This window comes from Pipistrellus hanaki, assembly GCF_964339955.1.
Source record: "Pipistrellus hanaki genome assembly, chromosome: 2".
Lineage (NCBI taxonomy): Eukaryota > Metazoa > Chordata > Mammalia > Chiroptera > Vespertilionidae > Pipistrellus > Pipistrellus hanaki.
The window spans coordinates 168,115,964-168,129,943 of record NC_140504.1 but is presented as its reverse complement, the minus strand read 5'-3'; the positions used below and the strand labels follow the sequence as shown (position 1 = coordinate 168,129,943).

The 13,980-nt window shown below is 44.1% G+C and overlaps 3 protein-coding genes across 12 annotated transcripts in view; 2 read left to right on the top strand and 1 right to left on the bottom strand.

Annotated features, from left to right (window-relative positions):
- The window catches only part of NRDC (nardilysin convertase), a 69,955-nt gene extending 63,082 nt beyond the window's left edge, over window positions 1–6,873 (top strand). The window contains exons 23-31 of the mRNA XM_084872871.1: window positions 200–231; window positions 480–618; window positions 1,470–1,517; window positions 2,012–2,064; window positions 2,448–2,531; window positions 3,008–3,098; window positions 3,370–3,486; window positions 6,070–6,159; window positions 6,281–6,873. Of these exons, the coding sequence (XP_084728997.1) occupies window positions 200–231; window positions 480–618; window positions 1,470–1,517; window positions 2,012–2,064; window positions 2,448–2,531; window positions 3,008–3,098; window positions 3,370–3,486; window positions 6,070–6,159; window positions 6,281–6,478 (852 nt within the window). The 3' untranslated portion in view covers window positions 6,479–6,873. The remainder of the gene's footprint in view (window positions 1–199; window positions 232–479; window positions 619–1,469; window positions 1,518–2,011; window positions 2,065–2,447; window positions 2,532–3,007; window positions 3,099–3,369; window positions 3,487–6,069; window positions 6,160–6,280) is intronic.
- CC2D1B (coiled-coil and C2 domain containing 1B) overlaps window positions 1–13,980 on the top strand; it is a 502,063-nt gene that overhangs the window by 385,653 nt on the left and 102,430 nt on the right. The gene's annotated exons all lie outside the window — the stretch shown is intronic.
- The window catches only part of OSBPL9 (oxysterol binding protein like 9), a gene marked incomplete at its 5' end in the record, with an annotated part of 108,616 nt that continues 101,885 nt past the window's right edge, over window positions 7,250–13,980 (bottom strand). For all 10 annotated transcript variants that reach the window (XM_084872897.1, XM_084872899.1, XM_084872896.1 and 7 more), the window contains 6 exons: window positions 7,250–7,953; window positions 8,602–8,737; window positions 10,097–10,188; window positions 11,056–11,134; window positions 13,172–13,312; window positions 13,431–13,494. In XM_084872897.1, coding sequence (XP_084729023.1) covers window positions 7,879–7,953; window positions 8,602–8,737; window positions 10,097–10,188; window positions 11,056–11,134; window positions 13,172–13,312; window positions 13,431–13,494 — 587 coding nt within the window. In that variant the 3' untranslated portion in view covers window positions 7,250–7,878. The remainder of the gene's footprint in view (window positions 7,954–8,601; window positions 8,738–10,096; window positions 10,189–11,055; window positions 11,135–13,171; window positions 13,313–13,430; window positions 13,495–13,980) is intronic.

The window sequence follows — 13,980 nt, the reverse complement described above, 5'->3', positions numbered from 1 at the left end:
TCAACAGACATAATATTAAGTCAGTGAATGATGAGCCCAATCAATGAATGACTTACCCAGCATTCTGGGTGACAGACTATATCTGCTTTCCTATGTTATCCAGGGCTTCCCAAGAGATTAGAATATGGATATTAGCTGTGTTCTGGGTGAAATTAATGTCAAGAGAGCCTAATGCAGTTATTTCTTCTCTGCCTCCTAGGACTCTATGGATTTCCTGAAATACGTTATTGAGTGAGTATTGGTTTGAGTTTTCTCTTTGGGAGTTGTATGTTCTTACCAGCAGGCGAGCCTTGAGCCACTACTCAATTGTTACTAAACCACAGTGGACATAATTCTTGTGGTAGGTTTTCTTGAAGCTAGTTATATAAACAGAGCACTTCAGAAGGGATTGTGGAGGCCTGATGACCTCTTCCACAGTTGTGGGGTGGGGTAGGAGGATAAAGGCACTGCCTCAGTGACCCACACTGATTCTTTTGCAGCAAGCTGAACTTCAGGCCTCTGGAGCAGGAGATGTCTGTGCAGTTCCAGGTGGTAGAACTGCCCAGTGCCCACCACATATGCAAAGTGAGAGCTCTGAACAAGGGTGATGCCAACTCTGAAGTCACTGTGTACTACCAGGTCAGTTGGTCCCTTGCGCAGCTCTCGTCATGGCTAAGTACCTTTAGGGCATTGAAGCCGGGGGTGGGGTGTGTGTGTGTTAGAGGAGAACCACTTCCTTCCTCGCAGAGGGCATTTTGAACAGGAAATTAATAAAAAGTTTTGACTGGTTTTATTGCAGTCCTTCTAGAGGCAAACAGGAAATCTTGCTATACAGGGCTTGCAGGGAGCACTCGCTTTATAAAGCGTTTTCTCTAGTGAAGGGGGGAAGGGTAGAAATGAGTCTGTCAGAGGAGCTACAAGAGCCTGGCAGGGGGATGCACTAGCAAAGTCATTGCTTGTTGGCCTCTTGTCCTCTTTTATTCTAACCACGTTATTTTGCCAGTTTCCAGGACAGCCAGGATGTGGTATCTGCTAGGCGTTTTTATCAGTTGTTGGGTCCCTGGGCATGGCTGCAAAGCTCCTAGTCACATCTTTTCCACGTGAGGAATAGGTCCAGTTACCCTTCTTGATACCCAGACATTTCTGCTAGCAGAAATGTACTTGATTTTAGATTGTGCCCTCTAGGTCCTTGGCGGGAGCTGGCAGGTAGGGATTATCAGACTTTCCTCTGATGCCTGCCCTGCAGGTCTGTCCTAGGGCTGGGGATACAAATGAGCACACATGAGTCCTCTCCTCCCAGACCTTCTGCCAGGAAGACAGATGTGTAAACAGAATTGTAGAAAGTGTGGCAGTGGAGGGTATGATCAACCTTCTTTGGGGGATGAGAAGAATGGGATGGACGCATGAATAAATGGTTGCCAAGAATAGCTGATTAAAATGCCCTGCAAGCCACTGGATTTTCAGTTGGTCTGACCACCTTCTCCTTTCAGTCAGGTACCAGGAGTTTGAAAGAATACACTCTGATGGAGCTGCTTGTGGTAAGTTGTATAAAAGAGTTAAGGAGCCCCTGACCCACAGAGGACTGGCCTTTCTGCCTAGGGCCGTGGTCGGCAAACTGCGGTACGTGAGCCACATGCGGCTCTTTGGCCCCTTGAGTGTGGCTCTTCCACAAAATACCATGGCCTGGGCGAGTCTATTTTGAAGAAGTGGCGTTAGAAGAAGTTTCAGTTTTAAAAATTTGGCTCTCAAGAGAAATTTCAGTTGTTGTAGTGTTGATATTTGGCTCTGTTGACTAATGAGTTTGCTGACCACTGGCCTAGGAGTAGACACTTTGGCATTGTCAGAGACCTATGGTTGGAAGGTGAGATGGTTACTTAGTATTCTCACCAGTATGATCATGGATAGGGAACTGGGCAATTTAGGAAGAAGGCAGCAGGGAGGCTGGCCTTTGGGGGAGTGTGGAACATTGGGGGGAGGAAATGGAGGTTTCTCGGTTAGGAGTGGGGCTGATGGGTAGTGTGTTGAATTACAGATGCACATGGAAGAGCCTTGTTTTGACTTCCTTCGAACCAAGCAGACCCTTGGGTAAGTCTGCTGCACGAGCACTGAGCTCAAATAAGGGGCTGGGGCTTATTTTGCAGGCTGAAATTTCAGATATCCTGAACTAAGCAGTCTCTCAGAGCTCTTTGGCCCTTCCATGCCTACTTAGAGTCATACCTACTGGCCAGAGCTGCTGGAATTTGCATCTTGGACTATCATCGGGTTTTCAGTTTGGTCACATTTCAAGATTAGCAAGAGAAGAAGCTAGCCTGTGGTCCTGTAACCTGAGAATGAAATAGATGTATACGTATTTGTGGATCTTGAGGTTCAGTCAAGATGTGCAGAAACCCTTCCCTCATCTCTAGTGTTTCTGAGGGCAGGGCTCAGGTGACCAGCTATGCTCATAAAACTTTTTGCTTTGGCTGTAGGTACCATGTCTACCCTACCTGTAGGAACACATCTGGGATTCTAGGATTCTCTGTCACTGTGGGGACTCAGGCAACTAAATACAAGTGAGTAAGCAAACTATTATTATTGGCATGAAGAGCAGGGGCTACAGATAAACCTCAGACAACTCTAAATCACAGCTGCAGGGGGTGGGGGCTGCAGAGTGATTGGTCATAGAAGACCTGATCCAGGACTGATCAATGGTTCCTATTAGGGTTTGACTCAAATCCTGTGGTCACTGTACAGGGCTTGCCAATGTTTATGTCTTCAGGTAGATCTAAAGACAAAGACAAAGGTACTGGCCTTGATGCTACAATCCAGGTACAAGGCCTTGTTGGGGCTCAGCTTTGGAATCAAGCCTAGGCCAAGCATGGGCCACTGCTTCAGTATGAGGATACCAGGAAGATGGGCAGAGTTGGGGTGGGTGGGGGTCTTTCCAGTCATTTCCCTCCCTCTATTTAAGGGAGTGCTGAGGACTGGGAAGAAAACACTTTAGCCTCTTTCCGAGACAAGGTTTCTAATGACTTTTATTTTGTTTCAGCTCTGAAGTTGTTGATAAAAAGATAGAAGAGTTTCTTTCTAGCTTTGAGGAAAAGATTGAAAACCTCACTGAGGATGCATTCAACACCCAGGTGACTGAGCTGGCCTGGTCTTTTGTTTCTTGGCCCACACACACTCTCAAGACAGCTGGACACCAGCCTTGGCTTTGCTGGCCAGTTTTGGGACATTGTAGCCCCACCTTAACTTGAGCATGTCTCCTTAGCTTCGTCCCTCTGCATCATGCTGCCAGGTCCCAAGTGAAGGGACTGTAGCATGTCCGTCACAAACCACAGGGGACCGGGCCTCGTATGTTCTGGAGGCACCAGGGTGATGCCGAGCCTGAAGACCTCTTTTTGGTGACAGGTCACAGCCCTGATCAAGCTGAAGGAGTGCGAGGACACCCACCTCGGGGAGGAGGTGGACAGGAACTGGAACGAAGTGGTGACACAGCAGTATCTCTTTGACCGCCTAGTCCATGAGGTAATGACATGGCTCTCTGAATAAGACTGCCGCACAGGGGCTTCTGAGTTGGCAGGAGTCACAATTCCAAGCACATTGGCACTGGGTGGAAGAGACCCCTGGGGCACTCCCACCTCGGCCTGGTTCCTTACTTGCTCATTGCTCGATTAGTTTCCAGACTGGCCTCTCTAGCATCTTAGGCGGCCAAATGCGCAGGATGCTAACCCTTACCCCTGACCCCCAACCAGTCTTAATTAGAGCAGATTCATTTGTTTAACATATTGAGGTTCATGTTAAGATTTGTGAAGTGGGGGTGGGAGTGGGGGAAGTGTTCTGGTATTTAAAGAAAATTTAAATCTTTGGTCTTTATGAACAGAGTTCCATCTCCAGACAGGATTCTTGGTGTAGATCTTTTGACAAAGTAGTAAAACCCACAAAAAAGAGCTCTGTGTGCTATAGTCCAGTCTCTTAGATGATGTAACCCTACTAGAGGCCCGGCGCACAAAATGTCTGCATGGAGGGGGGTTCCCCCAGCTGCAATTTGGAACCCCTACACCTTTTTCTTATCTAGCTAACCTCTTCACATTTAAAAAAATTAACTGAAATATCACCTACTCTAGGAAATCCTTTGAACAAATGTCTACAACATTAAGTATTAAGTATTTAGTATTTTCATAGTATACCATAGAATAGATGCAATGTGGTTTTCATTTTTGCAATTGAATTTTTTCTCCTTTTGTAGTAATAGCAAAGCTTATCCAATTTACATTTTCCCTTCAAGGGCTTATATTTGGTTGTTTCTAGATGGCTCCCTGCTTTTTTTCAAGCAATAAATTTGAGTGCTGATAGTAAGCCTCACTTGTAATCAAGCCTGTAGGTCTTCTCTATCTGAATATTTCTGTAATACCTATCACTTTAGCATACCATTTGTTATTTTATAAGAAATAACAAATGTCACCTGATCATTTGATCTTCTAGTAATATTTTATAGCAAGGTGTATTCTAGTAATTTAACTATTACAAACTGACGTGTACAGAAATAAATTATGTTGAACAATAAAGAATGACTCAAGTATCAAGGCATAGTACACTTAGGGCCTCCCTTGTCCTGTGCCTCAGATATCATAGCATAGTACACATGGAATTTAGCTTCCTTTAAAATAGGAAGGGATGCCATACTTATGAAGCAGCTGATTTTTATTTAAGGGCCTCACTTGTTCTGCACTTTTACAGAGGGGTGAGTAGGGGCTGAGGGAATTTGAGGAAACCCAGACAGAATTCTCCTCTTAAAAGATTTTGCTGAGCTGGTCACTGGGACCACCAGGCATTTGTCCAATTAAAACCCAGACACACAGCAATAACAAAGGCACTGGTCTCCTACTGCTAATGCATAAGGGTCATACCCCAGCCTGCAGGAACTCACCCCCGCAGTCAGGACCAGGCCGCTGGGTAGACCTGGGCTGGTGCTCCTAATTCAGAGGAGAGGGAGACTTCCCGATTGCAGGCTAGAGGGGAAGAGGTCCACAGCACAGGTTGGTCAGCAGAGCGGCTTCTTCGCCAGGGCAGCTTGGCCAGGCTCTGCCTGGCCTGTTCACCCCATGATCGCGGGTCAGCTCGGCCTGGCCTGTTCTGTTCTCCCCATGATCATGGGTCAGCTCGGGTGGCCTGTTCTGTTCTCCCCATGATCGCGGGTCAGCTCGGCCTGGCCTGTTCTGTTCTCTCCATGATCACGGGTCAGCTCGGCCTGGCCTGTTCTGTTCTCCCCATGATCACGGGTCAGCTCGGCCTGGCCTGTTCTGTTCTCCCCAGGATCATGGGTCAGCTCGGGTGGCCTGTTAGCCCCGGGATTGTGGGATGCTTGGACCCAGGCTCTTCGCCCTAAGATCACGGGCGGCTTGGGCCTGGGCTCTTCATCCTGTGATCGCAGGGCAGCTTGGACCCAGGTAGGTGGTGTGGTGGCTTGGACCCGGGCATTGCCGCCTGCCAGGGTCCCCGTCTCAGCTTGGATCCACCCGTGGCTTCAGGTGCTGTCCCCCGCGCCCCCTTCCCTCCTCCCTGCCACCTGCCCATGTCCCCAACTCCATCGGCCACCATAAGACCTCTGCCTCCTGCACATGCAAATTTATCCATCTTTGCTGGGTTAATTTGCATATCACTGACTGGCTGTGGGCATAGCAAAGGTACAATTAGCATTTTTTTTTATTAGTGTAGATGTGGTGAATTACAAAAGGACATTGAGACAGAGGGTTTAACAAGAGGCTCTTAAGGCACTAGATTTCCTATGAGAAGCAGAACAGATAAAGTTCTCTACCTATTTCAATAGTTTCTGTATTTTTCTCACACTTGAGTATAGTTACTGTGTACCTAAGAGTTTTGGCTGTGTATGTTATTCAGCTATAATTACAGTATCTGCTACCCATTCTTGCTTATGAAACCTTAAAATATGCAGCCAAAGCTTATTTTTATCCTATTCTGGAAGGTTGAGGCAAGCTGCAACTTGATGTGCTCAGACCATGGAAGTCTGCCAGGTGTTAAGAACTACCTTTTAAGAAAATGTGTTGCTAGTCTTTTATAGCTCTTTCCTATCTTTCCTTCCCCTAAAAGATTGAAGCACTGAAGTCCTTCTCAAAATCAGACCTCGTCAATTGGTTCAAGGCTCACAGAGGCCCAGGAAGCAAAATGCTTAGTGTTCATGTGAGTATGGTTGTCATTTAGCCATCATTTTCTGAGTTTGTGCTGGTAGCAGAGACCCTCACAGGTCTTTGCCTAAATCTGGTCAGCCTATTTCTCACCTAGAGCCTTTGGCTTCTTCCAGGTTGTTGGATTTGGGAAGTATGAGCTGGAAGAGGATGGAGCCCCTCATGGTGAGGATTCAAACTCTTCTAGTGAACCGATGCAGCTAACCTACCTGCCAACCTCTCCTCTGCTGACAGATTCTACCATCCCCATTACTGATATCAGGGCTTTCACATCAACACTTAACCTTCTCCCCTACCATAAAATAGTCAAATAAACTGCAGTCTCGTTGGCCTGAATGAAACATTGTGTATTTAAAATGTGTATTTTATGAATTTACACTACTATGGCCTTAGGGCTTCCATTGAATTTTTGCACTGGCGTCATAAAATTTGATTTACTCCCCACCCCTTCTGTGGTGACTAACAAAAAAGGGTTATGGTAGCAGCTGGCAGAGAAATCAGCAGGGTGGCCAAAAAGCTTATAGGAGCAGTTTGAGAAGCCCTGGCACCTGGTTCTCTCAGACTGAGAATCCAGTTCTGTATGACAGCCCTGTGTAACCCATGTCTTATTAGTACCTAAATGTTAGGTGCTAATACTAATACCTAAATGATGATGTTGTTTTTAATGTATTTTTAAATAAAGATAGTTCTGTATTACCCTTCAGAACGAGGCATTTGCTGCTGTGGCATTCTTGTTTTTCAGTGTGGGGCACAGAAATAAATTTTTCCCAAACCCTTTTGGCAAGCATGTCAAACCCAAAACGAGGCATGTGGCCTGTGGGCTGCAAGTTTGACATGCTTGCTTTAAGGCGGTAAAATATTTTTAATTAAAACATTGGTAGTCCTATGTCTGCTACATGAGTTCGATGAGGACTTGGGGGGGGTAGGGAGGGGTAGAGACAGGACACCAAGTATGAGGGAGTGGTGAGGGCAAGAATGGCCCTCCATTATTACAGGTGAGTCCTGTGAAAGGCTAATTCCTATATTGAAAGTTGCCAAATAATTGCCTCCAAATTTAACCATAAACAAACAAAAACACATTTAAAAAAGGTTGGAAAAAGTACTTTATGAAGCCTTAAGAAGCACTGAGTATAATTAAACTGTAACCCAGAGTTAGATACAATTACAAAATAAAAGTTATTGTAGATGAGACCGTGAAATTTCTTAATACTTGATTTTAATACATTGCGCTAAATTTCTAAAAGAACTCAGAGGAACCAATATTTACAGATGGAATATTTATGAAAAATCTGGCATCAGGTATATATGTATATGTACGTGTATGTATATATATGTATATATATATATATATCCCAAGATTATATGAACTAAGAAACAGATGATGTATTATCTCAACAGCAGTACTAGAGTGCAGAGTTTGAGACTGGGATTTTTAAATGCTTTTCAAAGCCTGGGGTTTGGAAAAAGAGCAGACATGGTATTTTCAAAACCCAAAGTTTTTCTCAGGACTGAAGTCAAAATTGTAACTGCCACAAAAGAGGAAAAAGGGAAGCTTTTCTCGCTTTTAATTGTTCATCTGCATCGGAAAGTCCAGTATCCCTGAGATAGGAACCACTGCAATAAGAAGGGAGTAAGAGTGTTCTCCCAAAGGAAGACTGTTGCTTGATTACGCCTACTGCCCTGGTTATCAGGTGTAAACTTTGCATTTCCCAACCTAATGCTTGGCAGCACCAAGACGTTTCAGTAATGGTTCATCGTAAACCCAACATTCTCCATCTTCGTGAAATAACTGTAAAAGAAAGGGGGAGAATTCAGTTACACTTTGTGTACTTCTATAGTATCATACTTTTTATTTTATGTCTAGTCCCATAACTAAACTAGAGGCCTGGTGCACAAAAATTCACGGGGGAGGGGCCCTAAACCTGGCCTGCACCCTCTCACAGTCCAGGACCCCTTGGGAGATGTCCATCTGCTGGCTTAGGCCCGCTCCCCTGGGGATAAGGCCTAAGCCGGCAGTCAAACATCCCTCTGGCAGCCCAGGAACCCTGAGGATGTCCACCTGACAGCTTAGTCAGACATCCTTAGCACTGCCAAGGAGGCAGGAGAGGTCAGCCCTGCTTGTGGCTGAGGCAGCTCCCCTCTGTGGGAGTGCACTGACCACCAGGGGGCAGCTTCGGCATTGAGCATCTGCCCCCTGGTGATCAGTGTGCATCATAGCGACTGGTCATTCCACCATTAGGTTCAGTTTGCATATTGCCCTTTTATTATATAGGATGAGTTTCTACAGGAAACTGGGCTCATCTTGTTTATCAGCATGCTTGCTTAAAACAGCGTTTGGAACTTCAACACTTATTGAAATGAACGCATGAGTTACAGCTCAGCGGACAGGAGCAGTAGCAGTTGGGAGGTTGGGGCAGGTTTCCCAGAGCAAGCTTACCCTCGTCTCCCATTGAATTTCCTTCTCTTTCCTTTCTCGGGCTTCGGCTCTTTGTCTTTCTTCAAGTCTATGCTTGGCTTCAGTTGCTGCATCAATATCTCTGATTTTTAAGTTGAAAGTGACATCCTTCCAAAGGCTAAAAAAAAAAAAAAGGAAGAAGTTAAGGTGCTAAGTACTAGATGGACACAATTATGAGCAATCTTGAGAATGAAATGCAAATCTATAGGAACCCTTAAGTGCCCTTGTTCACAGTCTCAAGATCCTTTAAATGGCACCAGGGCCCTGGGGTAAAGATCAGAAAATAGACTTGGAAGATTCCACTGCTAGTTTATCAAAGGAGGAAGTAAAGGATGAGCAGCAATTTGGACATATGGTAGGGACAACAGGGGAGAACGAACAGTGAGAACTGAGACCTGGGAGTCTATTTCTGACTCTACATCTAATTATGCAACTTTGGTGATGTCTCAAGGACTTGAGTGTCCTTTACTATAAAACAAAAGGATTAGAACAGAGGAGCTGAGAAGTTCCATTTCAGAAAAGCTCCCTTGGAGAAATGGTGTGAATAGAGAGTAAGAGTCAACTGCAGAAGTTTAAAGGGGTAAGCGTCCTCTCAAGGCCTGGAAGATGGTAACTGGACAGGTCTGGCCCAAATATGTCACTTTACAAGTGAAGACTCCTAGGGACTAGAAAAGTGTCCACACCTAAGATCCCCTTGTTGTGAGTAGCAGAGCATATTTCCATGGTTCCACTTACGTAACTCTGAGCAGGCAGCCTAGCCAAGCAGATTAACAAGTTAGTGACAGCAAGCAGGAGTAATGGTGTATAAGGCCCCCTTCCTTCACTTATGAATTCCCTAATACACTAAATACCCAAATACAATAAACAAAAGAACTTTAGTACATAATTCCTCATACCACTAAAAGACCCTGATTTTATTGGGAAAGGAAAAAAATGTTTGAATCTGCTGGAATATTGAACACCAAATAGGCATTTGAATGCATTAAAGAATAACTGGTTTTCTTAAAGCAAGATAATGATACTTCGTGGGTTTTTCTTTTTTTTCATATGTCATTTTAGAGATATGCACTGAAATACTTAGGGATGAAAAATTTTTAAAAGTTTCTTGCAAGTAAATGGCCTGAAGGCATTTTTATGCACATCTCTCAGTTGGGACCTCACTGCCATCTCTTATAAACCTCAAAGATGGTGGTAAGCCATCACACTCTACATACTTACTATACGTCAAGTATAATATGCTACAAACATGCTCATCTCATTTATTCCTCACAACAACTCTGAAGCAGTTCTCCTTTTAGGAAAAAAGGCAGAGAGGAAAGCTTACAAGTCTTGGTTACAAAACTAAGTGGTGGAGCTTGCATGAATCTATGCATTCAAACATGGTCTGTGCTCTTGCACTCTGCTCTGCTATCTCCATAACCCAGTCCTGCATCTATGTCTAGTCAAATCAACAGCTCTAGTTTTGCTGTCTCCTTACCAGCGGGATTCATACTCATTCTGATCTTCCAACTTTCTCACTTTCTTCTTGATTATAGGCAACTTCTTGGTATCTATAAAAACTGCATTTTCCTAGGAAACAAACAGAAGAGGTATTTTATTGTTCAACCTGTCCTAAAAAGAAGAGTCAACTCTTCCCAGAAGATTTTAATAGATGTTATAATCAAATCCCACATATTGAGAAAGACAGTTCATCAGCAATCTTTAGCCTTAAAATAATAGTTTGTCTTGTCTTAGTAGAGGCTCAATTTAATGAACATTTTCAATGTGACCAGATGCCGCACACTCAGGATGTAATCTCTTGGAGAGCTAGACCCATAAACAGCTAATACTAATGATAGTATGCTGAAGTGCTTTTTACATTTCAAATTCTCCAAATCCAAAATCCAGTTCACTGACTCCTGTTAATCCCATACCACCTTCCCGATCTTAATCAGGGACCCTTTGCAAGTTCCCTGAGGGCAAGGACTATCTTACTCATTTCTGTATCCTTGGTGCCAGGCATTCAATACATTTCTTTCACCAAATAAAACTGCATATAAACACAAGTTAGTTCAGCCCTGCATTTTATAAACATACCACACATTCTAATGATATAGGTAACATTTATTGGGTGCTTTACTATGTGCCAAGCCTTTTGTAACATACATTTTTCTTTTTAAAAATTTTTATTAAAAAATATTTTTTCAATTTGTTTACATTCAGAATTGTGCTGTATTAATTTCAGGTGTACAGCATACTTATTCGTGAATATCTTTAGAAGAGTCAAATCATTCTACTCGCTTTATTGCTGAGGAAGAGGTGGGGAAAGGAAAAGGCTTGGAGAGATGGCATTAAAGCTGGCCTCGAGGGTTCAATTTCCAGCGGAAGGAGGCCAGAGTAAAGGACAGGCTACAATTCAATGTAGCCTGAAACAAGTGGCAAAATACAGTTACTTACCCCTGTTGCATATTTTGCATACATGACACCATTCCATTCCCCTTCAATTGAACAAAAGGACTTCTTGTCATTTGGAGAACTAAATAGAAAAGAAACATTTGTGTCAGTCTCAAGTTGAAAATTACTGAAGATTCTGGTCGGGGACCTATCTACACAGAGCAGAACACAGAAGAGCAACTGTGAAGTCTTTGGTAAAGCAGCTTAACGGAACTGGATTTCCCAGTCAACTGTAAGAACCAGATGGGCCCTGAGCTGGTGACAGCAGCAAACTAGGGACAATTCCTGCCCTCAGCCTGTTCACAGCCTGGTGGGAAGAAACACCACCATAAATTCTGGTGGTAACTGCTGTGAGGAGTTATGTGAGCCCTGGATTTTAAGGGCAAAACTGCTGGGATGAAGGTCAGGGAAGGTTTTGCTTATGCCAGAGACCAGATTTTCTTTTTTTTCTTTTCTTTCATTTTTCATTTTATTTTATTGATTTTTTACAGAGAGGAGGAGAGAGGGACAGAGAGCTAGAAACGTCAATGAGAGAGAAACATCAACCAGCTACCGGGGATGTGCCCGCAACCAAGGTACATGCCCTTGACTGGAATCGAACTCGGGACTCTTCAGGTCAAAACAGTTTGACCTCTTTTCCTGACAAGGATCCCTTCCTCAAAGGTCCTAACAGACCTCTAGTTGGACAGGATAATGACATATATGGCAGGAATGGAATTTGGAAAGATAAGCATCAGAGCAAAGGACAGTTAGGAGGGCAAGGCAAAGGCCAGAAGGAGGCTGAAAGGTCAGAGAGAAAAATAAACAAGGCAGAGGGATGAAGCTTCTATCACTGGACTAAACCTTAAGTTTCCTCTATGATTTAGGGGCTTTGAGGAAGGGCTACGAATGAAAAAAAAAATATATAGGACACCAGGTTTAGATCACTGTGCAGTGGTTCTGGCAACCCCCTTGGGGTACCCAAGACCCTCTTAGATCAAAACTATTTTTGTAACACTAAGATGTTATTTGCCTTTTCCACTCTAATTTCCCCCCAAGTGTAGAGAGTTTCCTATGTAGCAACCAACTGCAAGGAAGTAGGAGAATCCAGTTGTCCTCTATTAAGGACAATCATGTACCACTTGAAGATGGGATATGTTCTGAGAAATTTGTCTTTAGGCAATTTCGTTCTTGTGCAAACATAATTAGAATTCACCTAAACTAGCCTCAGTGTAAGCCTATGGCACACCTTGGCTGTACGGTATAGCCCAGTGGTCGGCAAACTCATTAGTCAACAGAGCCAAATATCAACAGTACAACGACTGAAATTTGTTTTGAGAGCCACATTTTTAAAACTTAAACTTATTCTAACGCCACTTCTTCAAAATAGACTTGCCCAGGCTGTGGTATTTTGTGGAAGAGCCACACTCAAGGGGCCAAAGAACTGCATGTGGCTCGCGAGCTGCAGTTTGCTGACCACAAATATAGCCTATTGCTCTTAGACTACAAGCCTGCACAGCATAAAGATTAAACCAGGGGTGGGAACTTTTTTTCTGCCCAGGGGCGTTTGGATATTTTATATTATTATTATTTTATAAAATTTATAACATCATTTGTGAACCATACAAAATTATCAGCTTAAAATTTAGCCTATTTGGTCAAACATTTAATTAACTCACCCCTAATGAGTTACTGATGATTTCAAGGACCTTATATGGCTCCAGGGCTGGATAGTCCCCACCCTGGCCCTAGAGTGTCAAACAAAACCAGGCCCAGATGTGAAGTTACTGTTCCCCCAGAAAGGCATACAGAAAAGAATGTGACCCGAAGACACTCAGGCGGGAGTCAGTCCACTGCATGGGCCAGCTCACGGTCCAATCTGGACAAGTGAGCCAGGAATCCATGAGCTGGGTTTGTAGGAAGGAAATCACACCAGTGACCTGATTGTTCTGAACCTGATTTTAAGACTCCTTCTGAAAATGGGATTTTAAGAAGAGAATTGACACACCAGATGTGAATACATTTACAAAGACAGAACCATTAAAATGGTCAATTCCTCCTAACAGACATTATCATTCAAGACAAAAGGAGCAGTATTTCAGAGAAGAAGAGCACGAACGCAGAAAAACAAAATACCTACAAAATCTCAGCAGTAATCCTGTGCTTCTTGCCCCCGTAGAAAGGCTTCGTGTGGAAGACAATATTCGCACTATAGCCCGTTTTGGAACAGTTAATACTGCATTCTCCACCTAGTTCCACCCAGGGCACTGTGAGGATAGACCTGCAAAATGGAAAGTTTTCAGGGAAGGCCAACAATTCAGAGCAGAGAGGGGCACAGCTTAGGGAACAGCAGGGCTCGCCGCTGGCTGATCGGAAGAAACCGATGCAGCTCTGCTTGCCTTCCATAGCCGTTGGGGAATGTGAGGGTGTAATGTTCATCGTGGTCCAGACACGAGACACACCCTGTGGAGAGAAGGGAGAGGAACTCTGATGACTAGTGTCACCTGGCCATAAGGTCTTCTTGTCTGATTGATGGATTCTCCGTTCAATTTAGGGGGGGAAAGCTCGCACCCCGCCACTGCTTTCACCCAAAATAAACGTGCTTACATGCAAACAGTGACATCCAGGCTGACTTTCTGGGGCCATTTCCTCTTATTTAGACAACTGACCAGCACCCATTATAATGGCATAAATTTCTATTAACGCCGAAGCCGGTTTGGCTCAGTGGAAGAGCGTCGGCCTGGGGACTGAAGGGTCCCGGGTTCGATTCCAGTCAAGGGCATGTACATTGGTTGCAGATACATCCCCAGTGGGGGGTGTGCAGGAGGCAGCTGGTCGATGTCTCTCTCTCATCGACGTTTCTAACTCTCTATCCCTCTCAATTCCTCTCTGTGTAAAATCAATAAAATGTATTTAAAAAAATTTTTTTTCTATTAACATGGGAGTCCA